This window comes from Scatophagus argus, chromosome 21, assembly GCF_020382885.2.
Source record: "Scatophagus argus isolate fScaArg1 chromosome 21, fScaArg1.pri, whole genome shotgun sequence".
NCBI lineage: Eukaryota > Metazoa > Chordata > Actinopteri > Scatophagidae > Scatophagus > Scatophagus argus.
The window spans coordinates 6,746,861-6,765,510 of NC_058513.1; the positions used below are offsets into that span (position 1 = coordinate 6,746,861).

The 18,650-nt window shown below is 39.3% G+C and overlaps 2 protein-coding genes across 8 annotated transcripts; both read right to left on the reverse strand.

Moving 5' to 3' along the window:
* Positions 1-59: 59 nt before the first annotated feature.
* On the reverse strand, positions 60-3,305 carry mlst8 (MTOR associated protein, LST8 homolog (S. cerevisiae)). Its single transcript, XM_046377748.1, has 9 exons — positions 3,158-3,305; positions 2,702-2,875; positions 2,346-2,397; positions 2,079-2,241; positions 1,917-1,992; positions 1,608-1,760; positions 1,377-1,501; positions 972-1,135; positions 60-843 (listed from the first exon to the last, which is right to left on the reverse strand). Exons 2-9 carry the CDS (start codon positions 2,828-2,830, stop codon positions 725-727), a joined length of 981 nt encoding a protein of 326 aa, XP_046233704.1. The 5' UTR covers positions 2,831-2,875; positions 3,158-3,305; the 3' UTR covers positions 60-724.
* A 592-nt stretch (positions 3,306-3,897) lies between these two features.
* On the reverse strand, positions 3,898-10,398 carry meiob (meiosis specific with OB-fold). Of its 7 annotated transcripts, none has more exons than XM_046377951.1 (15): positions 10,308-10,391; positions 10,140-10,212; positions 9,886-10,003; positions 9,586-9,643; positions 9,292-9,423; positions 8,959-9,031; positions 8,776-8,812; positions 7,315-7,415; positions 7,060-7,112; positions 6,781-6,876; positions 6,042-6,134; positions 4,978-5,122; positions 4,666-4,852; positions 4,302-4,388; positions 3,898-4,220 (listed from the first exon to the last, which is right to left on the reverse strand). In XM_046377951.1, exons 3-15 carry the CDS (start codon positions 9,940-9,942, stop codon positions 4,107-4,109), a joined length of 1,233 nt encoding a protein of 410 aa, XP_046233907.1. In that variant the 5' UTR covers positions 9,943-10,003; positions 10,140-10,212; positions 10,308-10,391; the 3' UTR covers positions 3,898-4,106. The 7 variants fall into 7 exon arrangements, with proteins under 7 accessions (XP_046233907.1, XP_046233901.1, XP_046233904.1 ...); XM_046377945.1 differs by having other exon boundaries at positions 8,617-8,812; XM_046377948.1 differs by having other exon boundaries at positions 8,617-8,812; positions 10,294-10,367.
* Positions 10,399-18,650: the final 8,252 nt, after the last annotated feature.

The window sequence follows — 18,650 nt, forward strand, 5'->3', positions numbered from 1 at the left end:
TTTTTTTGGGACTTTTATTTCTGCAAAAACAAAGATGAAAACTCAAAGACTGTAAGAGCTTGTATGAATAACACCTTTACTGCGAAATCATTTTGTGTACATCATTTTCCCTCGACACTAAGAATAGTACATAGCATGAATTAAAAGAACCAAATGAATTATACAAATCACACGAGAAATAAATCAATTCCACAGCACATCTAAGTTAATGTAAATAATGTGGTCCTTTTGATATAATAAATATGGTGTATTATAAAAACAAAATGCTGAAAAAGGATCTCCAGTTGTGCACAGAGTGATGAAGTTAAAAACATTACCTGATGGTACCTGATGAATATTATCATGTATTTCAATCTGAGGAATTTCTATGCTGTTGTTGCAGAAGTTTCCCAGTATGACCACTTAAATTTGATGCACAACGGCGTGCTGTTCCTTTAAACTGAACGTTTACTTCATGAAGTCTGGCCTTGCTGTGATGCTGAATACTTACAGGCAAGGAAGGACACTGCAGACATCTTGGAACAAACAGTGGATATTCACTGAAATGATCAAACACACAACTCCACGTTCTCAAGATGATCATGTCTGGGAAATTTTTAAGGAACTCCTGTTAGTGCCAACCACACATCTTCCAAAGAGTCCATTGCTTTTCTGTCTGTCCTTTTCTGTCCAACACTGCACAGACTCTCTGCCATCTCCTGTCTCGTCATCTCTTTCCTCCTCCTCAGCCCAGAACGCTGTCATTAAAGGCCAGACACACCACGGCCTTCTGGTGGCCGCTGTATTCCCTCTTGATCTCCCCGGTCTCCACGCACCACAGACGAGCCAGGTTGTCCGAGGAGGCTATTGTACGGGAACAAGAGATATTTACCTCAGCGATATTAAACATTTACCTGCTGCTCGTTGATGTAAGTGTACTGATGCTACATCTATTGTAGTGATAACCCATTTGCCAGGGCTCATGTACTAACCAGTGACAATATACTGGGAGTCTCCAGAGAAAGCACAGTCCCACATCCACCCTCTAGACGTCTCTCCAGGGTTGTTGCTCTTGATGCTCAGCTCTGTCATCAGTGAGAAATTAGACGTCCTCCAGATCTTACAGGTCTGGTCTGCTGAGCAGGTGGCCAGCAGACTGAATACGAACACAAACAGAAAGAACTGTCTCATGAGCAACAACATCACAGCAGGAAGTTACCTTTTAGTTATTGTTTCAACAATTTTACTATAGCAGAACTTTAAAAAAAAACATTCAATGGGACAAACAAGGTAAAATTAGTTAAACTTCTGTGTTTTCTGGCTACAATAACACTGTTTGATTTTCAAGAGTTAACAAGCAGAGAGAGACTTGGCGTGTAGAAGAGAAGGGCACTGACGTGGAATCAGGGCTGAACTTGCAGCGGAGGGAGTAGCGTTTGTGAGCAGGGATCTTAGTCTTGGGAATGAGCTGAGTCACCTCATCTCCTATGCCTCCAGCAAGGTTCCACACATAACAGTTTCCCTGATATAGGAGAACAAAAGAGCTGAAGGAAGCTGCTTTAATCATTTAATGTAACTTAATGATGTATCAATTAACAGCACCCTTTTCAGACTGCTTGGGGACTGACCGAGCTGTTGACCGCTGCCATGTAACTTGCATCTGGGTCAATGTGAACTGAGTTGACCGAGACCTCTGGTTCAGGAATCAGCTGTTCATTGTGGTCAGTCTTCAGATCCCAGATATGAATCACTCCGCTCTGGTCTCCAACAATTAGCTCTGCCTGAAAAACATACAACACTGACTTTTTACAGACTGATTAGAGCAGTTGACTAACTCACTTACAAAAACATTTAAACAAAAATGTATCCTTGACTATTACATGACAAGCAAACAACAGTATCAATACCGATTTATGCATTAGTATACAAAGTCTCACCTGGTTGGGATGCAGACAAACACAGTTAATGGGAGCATTGACTTGAAATATCCTCTGACACTGGAGATTTCTTGACCTGAGAGGAGCAGTAATGATCAAAATTAGGTTAGCTGACCACAGAGCAAATGTGCTTTAGAAAAAGCGAGCTTCCTTTTGCTGTACCTCAGGTCCCATATGCGAGCCATGCAGTCTTCTCCTCCCGTGTACATCCAGCGTCCATCCTCATGGAAGCCTACAGATGTGATGTTCTTGCTGACGCCGTCGTAGTTGATCACCGGGTTGGGGTTGTTGGAGTTCAGGTCATACATGCGGATGTGCTGATAACCTAAAAGTGTGAATTTCAGTGAAACATAGCAGCTGTGAATTTAAATGTGCATGTTTGTGTTTGAAGAGTAACACTAATATTACAAATGAGGTCTAAGAACAAACCTGCAGCTGCAATCATACTCCTGTCGGGTGTGACCTCAAGTGAATTGACTTGCTGGAAGCAAATGTTAAGGAAGTGGATTGTTTGGGTTTAAGAAATGTCTAGATTTTAAATTTAAATTTTTAAATTAAATTTAGATTAAGGAGCTGTTTCATAAATAGTAAACAACAGCCCCTTTACCAGCATGCATGTTGATTTTACTGAGGAATTTTCAGAGCCCTAGACAAAACTGTTTTAATGGGATATATTAAATTGCGTTTTTGGTGGGCCAGTATGACAATGTAATACTTCTTACTGTCCAAAATGATTTGAACATCACAGTGTAGATTTTGTTTGTTGTTAGTCGGAGTGAGGATACAGAGTCCTGATGCTGGACTGTCCTGGTGCAGATCCCGCTGTGGGCCTGCCAGAAACGGACAGTGTGGTCGTATCCAGCCGTAGCCAGAATGACCGGGTCGCTGCCCACCGTCCCCTGGTTCACATTCATGCTTGACTGCAGGCTATCACTGCTCGGAGTGAGGCATGTATGACACTGCATAGAAATACAGGAGACAATCGGCTACTGCAGTTTTATGACTGCTGTTTAAGGACAACTCTGAACATAAACACAGTTTACGGTCATACGGTGAAAATTAAACATTTAACTTCTTGTAACGTACAGGCTAACGTTAGCAAAGCAGCCTAGCTATGTTTGAGGACTGACACTGGCACTTTGAGAGCCAACACACTGTTACTGAAGAGTTTATAACACTGTAGGGTATTGTTTATGACAATTTTGATTGCCCAAAAGAATAAATCTAACAAGTTTGATTACCTTGAGTTGTTCGTATTGACGACAAATCAGTACATCGCCGTAATGTGTCCCCCGGCAACATACACGATGATTCAGTAGTTCCGTTTTGACAAGCAGCGCTTTGTCGCCATCTACTGGCTGATGTTTTTTTTTTTATCTTTGCAGCGCAAGTGAACCACAGCAGCGAGACTATGGAAATAAAAGTTGTCAGTATTAAGTATAGTAATAGTGTCAGTATTAAGACTGTGCCAGAGAGTAGTAATACCACAGGGTATAAATACTCTGTTAAAAGTTAAAGCCGTATACTCAAATGAAAATTGAAAAATGTGAGATGAAAAAATGTAAAATGAAAAATGTACTACAACAGAAAATTGTTAGTAGATACATCTACCAAGTCAACAGTAAAAGTACCAAAAGCACTAGTTTCGCAGAAGGCCACATTTTAGAATAACTCATATTATGTATGTGGATTCTAATTATTAATTCATTAATTTGTATGTCACTTTAATGTTGCAGTTGCTAAAGGTGGAGCTAATTTTAATTAAAGGTCCAGTGTAGGAATTAGAGGCAGAAATGGAAGATAGTATTCAGAATCATGTTTTCGTTTACAATGACCTGAAACTTGGAATCGTGTTTTTGTTACTTTAGAATAAGCCTTTTGTATTTGTTGAGAGGTAAAGTCTCTACCCTTCCACCATCTCCACTGGGGTTGTATGCTACATTCCACTGTACTCTGAACTCAGAAAAAAATGACCTCAGCATAACAGTACAGCACTTTAATACATATGTTTATTTAAATAAATAAGTTAAATAAATACATGAACAGCGCAGTGAATGTTCCCAGTCAAAAAACACAAAGACCAAACGACTATTGTCCTTGTTAACATGTCAGTCAGAACAGTACCACAGGGCAGGTAAAGCAGAAAGCTGCCACACGAGTGCTTTCCCGCCCAGTCAGTGTGCGCTGTGATCACAGCCGGTGCAGCAGGGCAGACATGTGCTGTTTCACCTCTCCTGGGTCGGCCAGTGAGCAGGCCAGGACCACCCCTCGGATCCCGCTCTTCGTTTTAGTGGAAGGGAGAATCTAAAATATATTGTAAAAATATCTGAGCATATGATTTGCTTTTATAGCTAACCTACAGCACATAACTGAAAGCTACAGCACCTTGATGTATATTTTGCATCTCTCCAAAAGAAATTTCCACTTCATTGCAGTCCGCTGGTCATCAGTCAAACTGGTAAACTCCTCTGTCTGCAAGATATGAAATGAAACATCAAAAGTCTAAAAATGTCATGTGTTGGAACTACAACTAGAGTTTATTTGAACTATAAAATACAAAATATAAAAACTGACATGACTTTCAGCTTAGTTGGAAACATAAATATAATACAACAATGTAGTGTTGTTTGTATTAGTTTTTACATGTACTGGTACTCCACTCTCTCATGTTATCTAGCTTATTCCAGCACATACAGGCTACTCCCTGTAGAAATGAGGCTGAATAATCATCTTTCTAAGTGCTACTGACTGTACAACCAAGTGTCTTCTCCGCCACCGGGCTCCTGAGGGTGCAGGAGTGCAGGGTGCCGGTGTGGTCTGTGAAGTCCACCAGCAGGTCAAAGCCTGAGGTGGCTGAAAAAGCCTCATCCCTGCCCGGACAAAACTGGTTGGTGCAGCTGTGCACATCCTCAGTCACCTGAAACTTACACCTGGAGCTGAGACAGGAGAGAGAACAGACTGATCAAGGAAGGGCTTATAAAGCTAGTGGATTTTATTTAGTATACTCAAATGACTGAAGTAGAACATCAGGGGGGAAGGGAAGCTACATCTGTGGACTCACCACCGTGTCCTGATAACTTTTGAAACAGAGGAGTCGAGGTCGAGCTTGGAGATGAAGCTGTATGTGATGCCAAAGAAAGTCTCAGGATTCTCCTGGGCCTTCTTCTTCAGCTGGCTCACTGTGTACACATCAGTGATGGAATCCACTGCAGATGGAAAAACAGCACAACATATTCATGTAATGGTAATAATACTTAGTTTCTTTTTATTATTGTTGACAAATCCTGTGAAAAGACCAAAACAAAGGTCTAGTCATTTTAGACATTTTAATGTGGAAATGCTACATATTATATATTTAAGTGCAACAGTGTTAATATTTTGATGTATTACCAAAGTGTATTATTATCGTCTGCATCAAAAATTCTATTAAACAGTTGTTAAAGGGAGTTCTGGCTTTGTTGGCTGATACAGTATGAAGAAACTTTTGAGCCTGAGCTATGATGAGTCTTATCCTTCGAAGAACAGAAACAAACAGCAGTCACCATTTTCCTGCTAGGGCGGTCAGATACACTGCAGCTAATGGCTCACACATTCCTCAGCACATTCCCTTCTGACTCTGATTTTAAACCTTAATGGATTTAATGGACAAATTCCAACGACTGCATTCACTGTGCAGTTCAAAGAACCAAAAAGCACCCATAATTGTGTAGTGTGGTAAAGGGTTGTTAATTGACGACGCTGGATCCAAAGTTCCCGGGTAAAGGTTGAGGTCTACCTAATTATACACGGAAGAAGTCATTGGATTCATTACTGAAACAAATTTAATGTCAGTAAAAGGTTATTGAGTGTATATCCAAAGTTGAGTTTTTGTATGGCAATGTGTTGCTCTGCTTCTTTGAATACACAGTACCCTTTGTGCCCAGAGCTTGATCATTATATACTTTTACAAGTTCCCTCCCTCACAGAGTTCGGTCAGAGCACACAGCGCAGTCTATTAACATTATGCCCGGAGAGATGATTTAAAAGGGACAAGAAACAAACAAAATGACAGAAACGAGAGCTGAGGGCTAAAATACAAAGAAACATTTAACATGTGATGAATGTGGGGTCTTCACTGTAACCTACCAGTCTCATCTTCTGATTTCTCATCCTGATCCAGAGCACCAGACTCAGATGCTTCTTTAGCATAGCTGAACAGCACACTGGCCTCTCTGGTATCTGAGAGCAAAGGACTGACTTGGACAACAGCAAACTGACAATACGTTACTTTACAGCAGGAAGACGTTTTTCCCCTCACACTGCACAACGAGGTCTTCATGTACAAAATGCACATAAGCAGAAAACCACATATAAGTAGTTATTAACAAAAACCTTAGTCTGATCTTTAAGTTTAGGCTTGCCATAAGTGACTTTCCTACTGGTTGTGTAGAGGTATTGTAGTTTGGGATGTATATGCCTGTGGTCAACTTTGCGTGAGTTTTATGAACAATGTGATATAAATTATCGATTTAAGATGTGAAGAATTGATAGACCCTTTCTTTTAAACACCAGCCACAGTTCTGTCTCTCTGCCAAACTGTCCACTGAATAACACATGTGTCTTGTCTTCTTGTATTTTGTCCTCCAAAAAGTTTGATTTTCTCTTTTAGTCCACGGCTGCTCCTCACTAAACTCTCATTAGTGCTGACATTATATGGAAATCAAACTGGAAATCACAAAGCAGGTGCCATCAATTGTATCAGTTATAAATGTTATTCTTAGAACCTGCTTAAGCAAGATTTTTTATGTTCAACATCTTTTATGATTTGAATGTCAACACACAATTGGAAATCTTAAGATTGGTAAAGACTGCTGTGATGTCTTACCAGGGTTGACAGTGATAATGGTTTTCGAGTTCACGGTTGCTGTCATGCCATTGCGAAAGCTGTCAAAACTAATCTTTGCATCAGCTATGAAGAGCACTTTGAAAAATAAAAGTTAAAACAACAGTAAGCTATCTTAAACACAAACACACAGTCACATCTCAGATATCCACGTCCATGTTTCTCTTCAGCACAGTATGTTAATGGGACGTGACAGGCAGGAATAACATTTAAATAAAGATTCATTATGCGGTTGAGAATGAGTAGCAGCTGTTAACCTACCCGTCTCCTTCGGTATCAAAGTTTGCACAAGCTGAATGGCTTCTCTGTCCCAGCTGTGAGTGAAACAGAGGTCAGGGAGTTACTCAGGGGAGAGCACAGTGAAAATCAAACACGCATGCAGGTTAATCTAAAGCTTTCTGTGCTAAAGATACAGAGGGGTGATCCAAGGGGCCAGTGAGATGTAATACGGCACAAAAGCATCAGAAGTAATAAATCTTTATTCATTTTCCAAATGAATAAACAAGCTTGACACACCAGACCAGAGGGAAGGAAGAGACAGAGTCATCAAAGAGCTTTACTTCCAGCCGCTGCCCTTTGCGTCTGTCTGAAGTGGTGAACTGCTTCGGCTCTCCGATCTGCAAAATGTAAACAGAATCATCTGCAGTTCCTATCACAATATCTTCCCTTCCTGTAAGAAATGCAGAAACTTTAAGTGTGGGGTCTGGCCTCTCTATGAACCATGATGTAGCCACACAGACAATACAGACAGTGTACGCTGTTAAGAAATTTATAAGATATGGATTAAGTCAATTTGGAAAACTGCGATATGCTTGATTTTCAAACTTGTTTTAGCCAAAGAAATATTTGCTCAGCATCCACACTCATTGTCAAAAACAGTTCACTTCATGCTTATCACGCCTGACTTTTCCATAGCTCACTTTCATAATGTTACACTTTGTAACAAGCCTTCCCTTCTTGTTAATGTTGTTTTTAAGGTCAGGAAACTTTAACAACCTATTTTCCACCATAGTCGAGCTTACTGTGGAGAAAAAAAAACATCTGAAAAACCACCATCTAATGCAATCAGCGTGTGAAGAAGTTGGAAAATGTATTTTGGTTTTGAATCAATTTTCCTTCACATTCTGCATGAAAATACCTCTCGAAAATCAATATTTTCATTACCAGTTGGAACTATGATTGCTTCAATGACAAACACCTATTTGACTGCAAATCATGACTGTAGGCTCATCAAAATCCTCCCAGCAGGATTCAAACTGTTTTTGAAAGACTCAGTCGATCACATAAACATACCACAATTTTTTTTAAAAAAAGGGGGGCATTAAAAAAAAGAAAAGTAATAAAAAACAAGCTAATGGCCCTCAACTCCCAAACATCCACCCTAAAACACTGTAATTAAGGCAGCTATAAGGCAGCCTGTTCATGTCAGGCAACATGCACAAAGCTGTACCATGACTTTGAATATTTCCTCCAAAAATACAGTCTGTCAGTCCTACTGGACCAAAGTGCTGGACACCTCTGGAGGGCTGTCCACAGGTACGGCCGTGTTATTTGTGCTTTAAAATGTGGCCAGTATGAAACAATCAGAGAATAACGATATAATGTTTCTTTACTGCTTCGTTTGTTGTAATACCACTCTCTCTCTCTTCATTCACTATCTAGCTCACTTTAATTTAAAAAAAAAACCTGTTAAAAAAACAACAATTCCTAGAAATGCTTAAACTGATACATAAAAGCATGAATTCATTCAAAGGTGAACTTCTCCCTTAATACTGCTCAACACTGAATAACGGTGATCAAAGCTTTAAAGCTTTCTACCAACTTCACTGCAGCCAGTATATTTATCACTGCTCCATCCAGCCTCTGCCCATTGGCCACAATGTCTCCCAGAGAGTAGAAATCCCTGGAGTCCTTCACTGGCAGGTGGATCAGTGGCAGAAGCCTGTCATTGGTGTCCATGTCAGCACAAAGACACACCTGGGAATGAGCCTCCGTCACCAGCAGCCTGTAGAGGCTGAGACAGTAGATGCAGTCATTACACACAGTTACATCATACTTTACTCAGTATTACATTGTGTTAACCCCACTACCCTTAAGCTGTCTAAAAGCAAAGAGTGAGGACAACTCTGATGCAACATCTGTATCGAAAGTGTCGATTACCTTGGTGTTGTGGGACAGAATCTGTCCCCTTTCTCTGGGTCTTTGTTGGCAACTAAAGGGTTTTCAATGATGACTGAAAAAAATAATAAGAAACAAATTTGTGCATAGACATGAAGGTAAACTTCATGCTTTTTGTTTTAAAAGTTTATCAGTTATATTCCATGTTACTACATTGTCCTTTTTGCAAAGATTTTTATGTTGCTTGTTTTTCATTCTACAATTACATAAATGTGTCATAACAAGATTATGGTTTTACTGTAATTAATATATTTTTCCCCCACAAATTCTATTGAATTTTTAAGCTTATGGGAACTTTGAAAGTGACTTCCTGACCACAGTCTCCAATGCTGAAACTGCTGGAGAGCCCATTGATGTATTCATCGTTTCCCCAGGCTGTCACATTAATGAAGAAGTCAGGTGAGTCCTTAACAGTGAAGCCGAACGTGAATCTGTCCATGCCAATGTCTGAAATTCAAACCTACAGGTTAGATAGGTGCTGCAGAGACATCCTTTGGTCTATCATCCACAAGAGGGCGCTGGTGTACAGGATACCGAGATGCTGCCCTGTTAGGGGAATTTCTTATTGAAAGCGACAGCTTAGGTGTGCTAATATAAAAAGATACTTACTTTTTCTGTCAGGAAAGCTTTTGACATCAGTTTTCCCAATGATGATTCCTGCCACTTTCTGGAAATACAATGCAAGGACAAATACAATGACAATGTGCAAACTTGTGTATTTTTACAGTACAACATGAAAGTACAAAACGACAAATCCTGTTCCAAGGTGTACCAGTACAATTTAAGATTGTCTCTATTACTTATTAGATACTAATTTGTTTTAGGGGCTACAGTGAGAGAATATATATGTAAAAAAAAACTGCGGTACTATTTAATTGCGGTAACTGGCTGAAAATGATATGAACTCACCGGGTGGGAGAAGTTGGGATGCAGCTCAGAGATGGCAATGTAGGTCTGAGCAGCCATTTTGTTTAATCATTAATTAGCTAATCCCTACCCAATCCACTTTTAACTACATTTACAGACCCTGTAAATTGAAGTAAAACAAATAAAAAACGAGAGTTAACAGTCTGGTTTTAAATCTACCCGGGTAAAAAGTATTGTCATATCTCACAAGGATTAAGCAGTTGCCTAACAGTGAAACACAACTGATGTTAGCTTACTTATTCAGTGTCGTCACTCCTTAGACGTTACACAGATACACAACACACCTCTAACGCACAACTGGAAGTGATTCTGTAGGGATTTGATCAGATTTATTTCACAACTAATTTCAATAAACTAATTTTTAGCTGTTTTTAGTAGTATTATTTTTACCTCTTCCTGTTTACCTGGATCTGTTTGCCTCAGTATGCAGTTCTTCCGACAGAGTTTGCGGGCCTCAGATGATGCCTTCAAAACACTCGGAAATATCCCAATTTCAAACGAAACTTATTTGATAAAAAAAAAACGGGTAAGTATGAAATTGAAAATGTCCTCATGCATAGTTTCCTATCCTTATCAGACCAATGCTATACGCTATAATCCTATAGCATATAGCTTCCTATTAAAAAGTAAAATAAATACATATTGACAAATGTGTATATCTGGTTATTTTGATTTTTTTGATTTTTTTGAATACATCCTTATACTTAATACTTACATCCTACAGACAGGGTCATCTCAACAGCATAATTTCTCTACCACCACATTGTTAGACTTTACATAAAATAAGACATGAGGTGAAATCTACAATTTCAACACACATTCATTACAGTAAATATCTGTACAGCTGAGCAAATATGTAGGAAATGGTACTGAACAATACAGCTGCTATCGCTGATGGGCCCGTTGATTGCAAGCTGTCAGCCATACACTCATTCATCTCCTCTCACACACTGACAAACACACACACACATACTGTATCATATTTGTACACAGTGTGAGTCATTCAGACTTTGATATAACCTTGATAATCCATCCCAGTCATCATTCACAGCATGGGATTTGTTCTCAGACGGCTCTGCTAAGATGAATTTGACAGTTTCCTGGTTTGTTTTGATAACGCAAAGCTGTATTTGACATGTGATACTGTCTTATACACCTAGGCAGCAATCAAATGGTGAAACAGTAAACCCTTATTCCGATATACACAGCGTAAGTCTTCTTTGACAGTGAGTAATCCTTGCAGTCGGGTGATTGGATTGGATGTCTTATCCCTGTGACTAATGTTGATTTTCAGGTAGTAATATGCCAGTTGATGCGATTCTACAGTCAATGTGTTCCTAATCACTGATAAAAAAACCAAAAACAAATAAAACCCAAAAAGTAAAAGCCATAAAGGCCTGTCATAACACGAAAACAGAACTTGACATGGTAAGATGAGTCGTCCTCAGACAGCCTGGTGTGTAATATTTCATCAGTATCATGCTGTATAATGTGAAACTGTGTAAATTAAATGCATATACCTACAAGGCGGAATCAATTTGCTATTTGCTCTGAAGCATGGCTATTCAAATGAAGCAAAATTTCAAATTCTAATTTCATTAGGTTTTTCTGACTACTATTTGTGAGTTCATTAATCACAGCAGCACTGTAAAGCATCATCACATAAATCAAGTGAAACTTACTTTAGGTTCAATGATTTATCTATAATGAATTCATGGCTTCTGTTCATCTGTCATCAATCATACTTTGATCCAATATTCAGTTTGGTTTTTTGAAGTAATTTGAACAGCCTATTTAAATTAAGATACCTTAAGCAGTCATAGGTCCTGGCTTGTCATCTCTGATGGCATGACTTTATTCAGAGACAAGGAGGGCGCACCTGCAGGGTGTCCTATCTGCAGGGCTGCAAACACAGTAACTGCAGGAAAGTGCTGTGATTGGGTGGCCTCTCCGCCCTCAGGTCGGCTCCCTGGGGAATCTGCAGCCGTCTGACTACTCCTCAACTATTAATCCATCATCTCACTGCATGTGCGGGTGTGTGTGTGTGTTTATAAGTAAGTCTGTCTGTGTGTGTGTTCTGGCTTGCATGCTAGTGCATACAGTAGGTTTGTAAAATAGCATGTGGTTTGTATCCATCATATTCACTGTAGTTCTAAGTGCAGAAAATCAACTTAAATAAGGCAAAGTAATTGCAATCAAGGGTAATACATTATGTTGTTGTAGTGTTTAACTACTAGTACACCTTCAAGGTGGCCATATTGGAGGTCTTCAGCACTTGATTAAGCTCACTGAAATACACCGAGCAGCTGCGACATCAAAACAGTGGCTTTGATGTTGTGGCTGATCGGTGTATAATCTCTGCAGACCAGAACGTCTCATTTAACAATGTTCAGTACGGCCTTAGTGGTCTACGAAGGTCCCTGAATTGAAATGCAACCTTTGTGTCGTGTGTGCATGTGTGTTCTCTACTGCCATTTTGGTCTGGACTTTCTTGCAAAAGAGGAAATGTGTCTCAAGAGGCTGAGGAGGTAAATAATGGTTAAATTCAAATTATGAAATAACAAATTAAAAACAAAGATATAATTTACTTTACTAATAGGTGGCAAACAGCAAACAAATGACTCCTTTGAAATATTTTAGCTTGTGGTGCCATATAGACATTCCAATCAAAGGCACTCAAAGGCAAAATCTGAACCCAAAGCTGCCACATAAAAGTACTCCCGTTTACAGATGCCAGTACAAACTGAACCACACCCATCTCTCAACAATAAGGTATTTCTCCTTTTCTTAGCTGGTTATTATATTATAGCGGTGGAGCAAAATACAACAACAACAAAATACATTCACTTAGGTACTTTGGTACAATTCTTGGTCAAATATTGTATTTATTGTTACATTTACATACGCATTTTTTGTTTGACAGCTATAATAATGAATTTTTTGCAGAACATGAGATTATAAAATATGATGCATTGATATGCTGTATATTAAACTACCATCTCAACCATCTGCAACACTGAAAGCTGCTCACATGATAATGCATCAGTAATGAAAACATAAAAACAGTATCCAACAATGCCATAATATGATATTGAATTATAAAACACAAACAGAGGCCATTCTGTATTGGTCATCGGTGCTTTAACTTTTGAGACTTCAAGTATATTTTGCTGACTGTGTGTTCTTGTACTTGAGCGACTTTTTTTAATGCAACTGTCCACCGGACCTCCATGCTGGAACCAGGCAGGAGATCTGTGGTTTAGCTGCACGCACTATGTAAAGTACAGACACCAGTGACTGCTCAGAGGCATGGCAACACCGAGACAGCACCAAGCCAAGCTCGCGTCCGTTTAGAGCTGCAGGGATTGAAAGGATATGACAGCTACAGGTTTCCTCTATACTTTTCTCTGTGTTCTTTCTTTGTCCAAGAACAGAGCTGCACAGATTCAGGGTTTGAACTAAATGTCCGTTTCAAATCAGGAAGACTACGAACTGGTGTTTACACTATATCCACATGTGACGTCTTGAAAAAACCCTGCAACCTCTGGGTTTGCACTACTGAAATTTGCTGTACAGGAAATAGGCAGACAAGTTGGATTATTTACGTCAGTGAACCAAAGGATTTAGTTCACATTCAAGCATGCACACGTACTGTATGAGTGCACACACACACACAGAGACAGTAGGCCTATTGTTAAGAATCAAATAGGAAGTGTCACTGCACCAACTCCTGATAGAGATATTCTGTAAGGATCTAATAGAACCAGCCATCATTATTTTATTGAATCTGATCATTAAAACATGTTGTTCTGCAAGAGCTGCGATTGGTGAGCAATATCTTGGCATGCCTCAAACTTCTACATCCAAGTATAGCTTTTGCAGTTGTTGGCAGCAGACTGTGCAGTCTTTATAGACTTCCAGAAGTGGAAGACATCCAAACTACAAGTATGTGTACAGCGCAATTTCCCTGCCACCTGTGTGACTAACTATACTGTAGCTGCTGTACCATCGGGTCTGCTCACAGCCATCGAATCCAGCTGGGCTCTGGGGGAACAATGCACTCTGTCTCCTCATCCCTGTGCATGTCCATTGGGGTGGTGGGGGGGCATATGACTTTGGAGGAAACCTCAAATGATGTTAATAACATGCTGTTGAAAAGCAGCACAAAGAAAGAAATCAGTGGCATGCATGATGTCAGATCCCATCATTATGCCACCATACTGAGGTAATGGGAGGAACACTGTGGCATCGGTCACGTTATTGCTATGAGTCCTCTTGTTTTGGAGGGCCAATGTATTAAGTCAGATAGGAAACATTACATTACATGACATAAAAATGAAAAGTAAAGGAGGGGGAAACTTAAAGTGACATTTCTGTCCCCTGACATGACTGAAAAGAAACAAAAACACTTTTCTGTTATGGTGTTTTCAGTTCCATTCTGTTAACGTATAAAAAAAAAAAAAGAAAGACTGCTGTTTTGATGTAGTTGTGGTTTGGAAGCTCTTATGTCTCTGTCTATTCAAAACAGGTATCACCACCTACACGCCCAGTTCAGGTAGTTCAGGCATGTTTTCTGTTTTGCTGCTGTCTGGATTGCACAGTTGTGGCCCTAATCCAAAATTGCAGCGTCCTCATGCATGTTTGGTTGAGAGGGGGATGGGCAAAATATCCAGTTTGTGGCATTGCTTCACAAACCTCTGAGCGCTGCTTGTGTCGTTATGCAAGTTGAGTCAAGAATTGGCTGTGCATAAATAATGCCAAAAAAACTTTAAGTCTAAATGTTGTTTCCCAAATCTCAGTCCATTCTCAGTCCCGTTTGTCAAATACCGACATTTTGTCACAGTCACACAGTCTCACAAGGCACCCGTTAATGTCTGCATAAAACTGCCACAAAGATTTTCTATCGGAAACTATATCTCTACACTATATAGACAAAAGGAATGGGACAACTGAACATTGCACCAACAGAGACTTTAATGACAGCATATTCTAAATACATAGACTGTGACAACAGCTTCCACTCTTCTGGGAAGTCTGGGAAGACGTTCCAAAAGATTTTTTGTAATTTTGTGTTACTGTGGGAGTTTTTGTCTATTCATGCAGTAGAGCATGTGTGAGGTCAGACACTAATGCTGGACTAAAAGGTCTGGCTCATAATCTCCGTTCCAGCTCATCCCACAGTTGTTGGATGGGGTTGAGGTCAGGACTCTGTGTGGGCCAGTCAAGTTCTTCCACATCAAACTCAAATCCAACCATGTGTTTATGGACCTGAAGTGGGAAGCGTAGCATTGTCCAAACTCTTGATATGATGTGTCCCAATACTTTTGTCTACATAGTGTATGGTGTATGTTGATACACCATACAAGCTATCAGTATCAGGTTTTTATGCAGTCAGACAAAAAAAATCCCCTTCTGATATACTGCTACTGTCAATGTAATGTAAGCCAAAGAAATTTTCACACATTCATCATTTTAACTGTGGAAGGGTTGAAAGCTGAATTTCAGCTACATCAAAGCCCATCCTGCTGTCCCACTCTATCAAAAACATCTTCACAACATCCACTGTTTAGATAGTTCCCCTGTGACATGTGCTGACAGAAATATCTTGGTCCAGATTTGACCCTCTTTCTTCCAAATCTAGAGGTAAAAAAAAAAAAAAAAAAAGATTTTTTTTTTCTCAAATGAAGGGACAGACACATTTATTCAATTATTATTGAGTGATATATGAAACAGAAGCTTTCATTTCTTTAGCCACATGTGTTCCACTGAACAATGAAATCATTATAGGCTGGAGCATTGCCCCTAAATGTGGTGCAAAGCAGGACACAGTTTCACGCTATAATGGCATTTATGAGCTGATTGTTAAATGATTTCAGTGTTGCTTTGTTTAGGTGCTGGATTTATAGCATGAAGGACTGATGATCTGTCTAGCATCATCTGTGTGACCTCAGCATATGCAGACAAACTGCTTTTCTATTATTTGCAGTGGAATATTGGGTCCAGAAAGTTTCATTAGAGAGTGAAATATGCAATGTTTGAACAACAGTGACATCGAGTCAAGTAAAATACTCACTGTTTAGAATATAAAACTCATTATGGTGTAGCATTGGACCTATTGTGAAACCTTGACTTTCCAGTGCTGTGCCAGATTTAAGAATGAATCATTTGTATTTGTTTAAAACGTGGAATGAGCACACTGGAATTTTTTATCCGCTAATTAACTGATGCCAAATCTCCAGTATTTTTATTCATTGGCATCGTTTATGTTCATTGTGTGGTCAAAAGTGTATTTGTTTTTATCTTGCTCTAAATGTCTTTCTATTTATCCTAGTTATGATAAGCTTCTTGAGGGATTTAGTATGTGGAATAACAGAGACACTGATGCTGTGTGGTCTTAATGTCTCAAAGTTATTGTGCCCATTACCAAGAGATCTCCGCTGTCTGTGCTGTACACGTATAGCAAGGAAATAGTAAGTCCTTCATCTGATTGAAGATTGATGATTGAACCGGTACTTCGGTCTTTCTTGGTGATGTTATGCAAGTTTTTCTTAAACTTTCAGACATAGTCGGCTAGCCTTCCCACACTCTTCATGCTAAGCTAACCAACTCTTTAGCGTACAGACATGAGAGTGCTGTCTATCTTCTCTTCAAACTCTCAGCAAGAAAGCAAATGGCCTAAGCTTATTTCTCAAATTGTTGAACTATTCCTTTAACATATTAAAAAAGCAGGATTCCTGTCAAAGTGAGGCCTAAAAAATAAAAAAAAAAACACATTAATGTCACTGACGATGTCTAACTATTTCATACAGTTTGATAAATTGCTGCTTTTACATGTTGCCATTAAAGATAAAAAGCAATACACTCTATTTTTTAAGTGAAACATTGCTGATTTTTATCACCAGTTTTGTTGCTGGTTGTGTTTTTTGCACATACACAGTTTATACCTGAGCCCTAAGCTCCCCACTCCTTCACTGCTCTAGGGCTAAGTTGAACAGTACTTGTACTTCCTCATTTTTTGTATACCTGTGTGGACTGTTTAGCTGTAATGTCATTGCAACAATTTCCATAATGAGTCTTGCATTGCCTTGATGCACTGATGCATAAGAATAAGAGTGAGCCATGCTGCTCTGAAAATATGTCCAGTTGGCTGTCACTTAGGCCTTCTTCAAGCCAAACTCTGCCATTAGAGGCAAAAGGCTCTGTCCAATCTCTCACTCCCAGTCCTCTCTCCTTGTGATGGTACTAACATCACATATGGAAGACATCATGCTATTACAGAGCTGCTCTCCTCACCAAACACTAATAACAGTGTGGCTATGGGTTTAATAAAAAGGACTGGAACGAATTATGGCCCCATCCCAGCCGGGGCCATCATGTACTGCAGCACATTAGCGTGGCCTCAGCAGCCGGTCCAGGCCGGCAGAGAGTGGGTTCAGTGCTATAGTGGAGAGGGAGAACACACAGAGAGATTCAGAGAGAGTAAGCCGACGGGCAGCACAGGGACAAGCTCTGCCTGGGGTAATAGCACATCACCAGCGGTTTGACAAAGGATGTTAGTCTGGAGTCTGGATTAAAATGGAACTAAGAGTATGTCATGCTCAGCTAAATAAGTAAATAAATGAGATCGGAGGGACCCTGGGAATTTAACAGTAAAGAACCCACTGAGAACAAGAGGAAAACAAGAAGATGTGCTGCTGCAATAATGTAAAACTGAAGACAAGAGAGATGACACTGAAAATGTTCAGTGAGTGATTGACAAAATTAGTGATTCAAAGTAATAGTCAAAAGGAGGAAAAGGTCAGGGTTTACTTGATTTTTTTCTAAAATGTCTTATTTTATTACTTGGTGGAGTATTTCCCTGCAATACAGACACTGCAATAGACACTGCAATAAAAATTAAAAGGTGTCATAAGATAAGGATGGAAATAAAATCAAACCCTTTTTTTTATTTTTGTAATTCATTTATTTATTTTTACCTTTTTAGGTTTCCAAAAATCATCTGAAAAAGGAAAAAAACTTTTGTGAGTAAGTAGGACAGAGAACAGTCTTCTATACAGATGAGACAGAAACACACATGCAAAATATCTTGAGCAAACAGTTTTTGAAAACAAAAAATTATGAAGAGAACTTTTAAGCTCATCCATCTACTGATTAATGAATTAAAATGACATCTGAATCCAAATTCTGTATAAGCCAATTTGGCATCTCACAAGCGAGGTAGACAAATAAACAGAAATCCTTTATAATATAATACAGTCAGTACCAGTTTTTTAAATCTGGTTTGTGGCATTAAAAATTTGTGTTTTGGTGTAGATGAGGCTCTAGATGTAACCACTGTGTCTCTTTCGTGCACTTTTCCCCATGTTGTTTCTACTTCACTCTACAGATTTATGTTACCCTGAAAACTCCAAAAATGTGACTGTCAGATATTTATTGAAAGTGACATGTTACAATATGTCTTTTAGCTGTGATACTCAGTAACAACTGTCAGATCTAAACATGTAGTGTCAGGTAGGCCCCATGTGCATAGACATTATTTTATTTTATTTGCCAAAGTCATTTTGACACTTACAGGGAGCTTCACTCAGACATTTCACCTTTCCTGGGGGTCTCAAAACCACCACTGAGACCACCTCAGAGTTTCACCGCGGTGATTGCCATCTTAATGACCATATCACCACTTGTCTATTTATGTAAATGTGACAGTCAATCCAGCCTTGATTAAGAGAGCGACAGAGCAGATGAAG

Coding starts and splice junctions, on each gene's coding strand:
- meiob (XM_046377946.1), bottom strand. CDS start 9,942: ATGGCTGCTCAGACCTACATTGCCATCTCTGAGCTGCATCCCAACTTC. Junction 6,877..7,059: donor TTTGATACCGAAGGAGACGG/GTAGGTTAACAG, acceptor TATTTTTCAAAG/TGCTCTTCATAGCTGATGCA. Junction 4,853..4,977: donor AAAGTTATCAGGACACGGTG/GTGAGTCCACAG, acceptor CTCCTGTCTCAG/CTCCAGGTGTAAGTTTCAGG.
- mlst8 (XM_046377748.1), bottom strand. CDS start 2,830: ATGAATGTGAACCAGGGGACGGTGGGCAGCGACCCGGTCATTCTGGCT. Junction 1,993..2,078: donor GCTCGCATATGGGACCTGAG/GTACAGCAAAAG, acceptor TGCTCCTCTCAG/GTCAAGAAATCTCCAGTGTC. Junction 1,502..1,607: donor TGGCAGCGGTCAACAGCTCG/GTCAGTCCCCAA, acceptor CTCCTATATCAG/GGAAACTGTTATGTGTGGAA.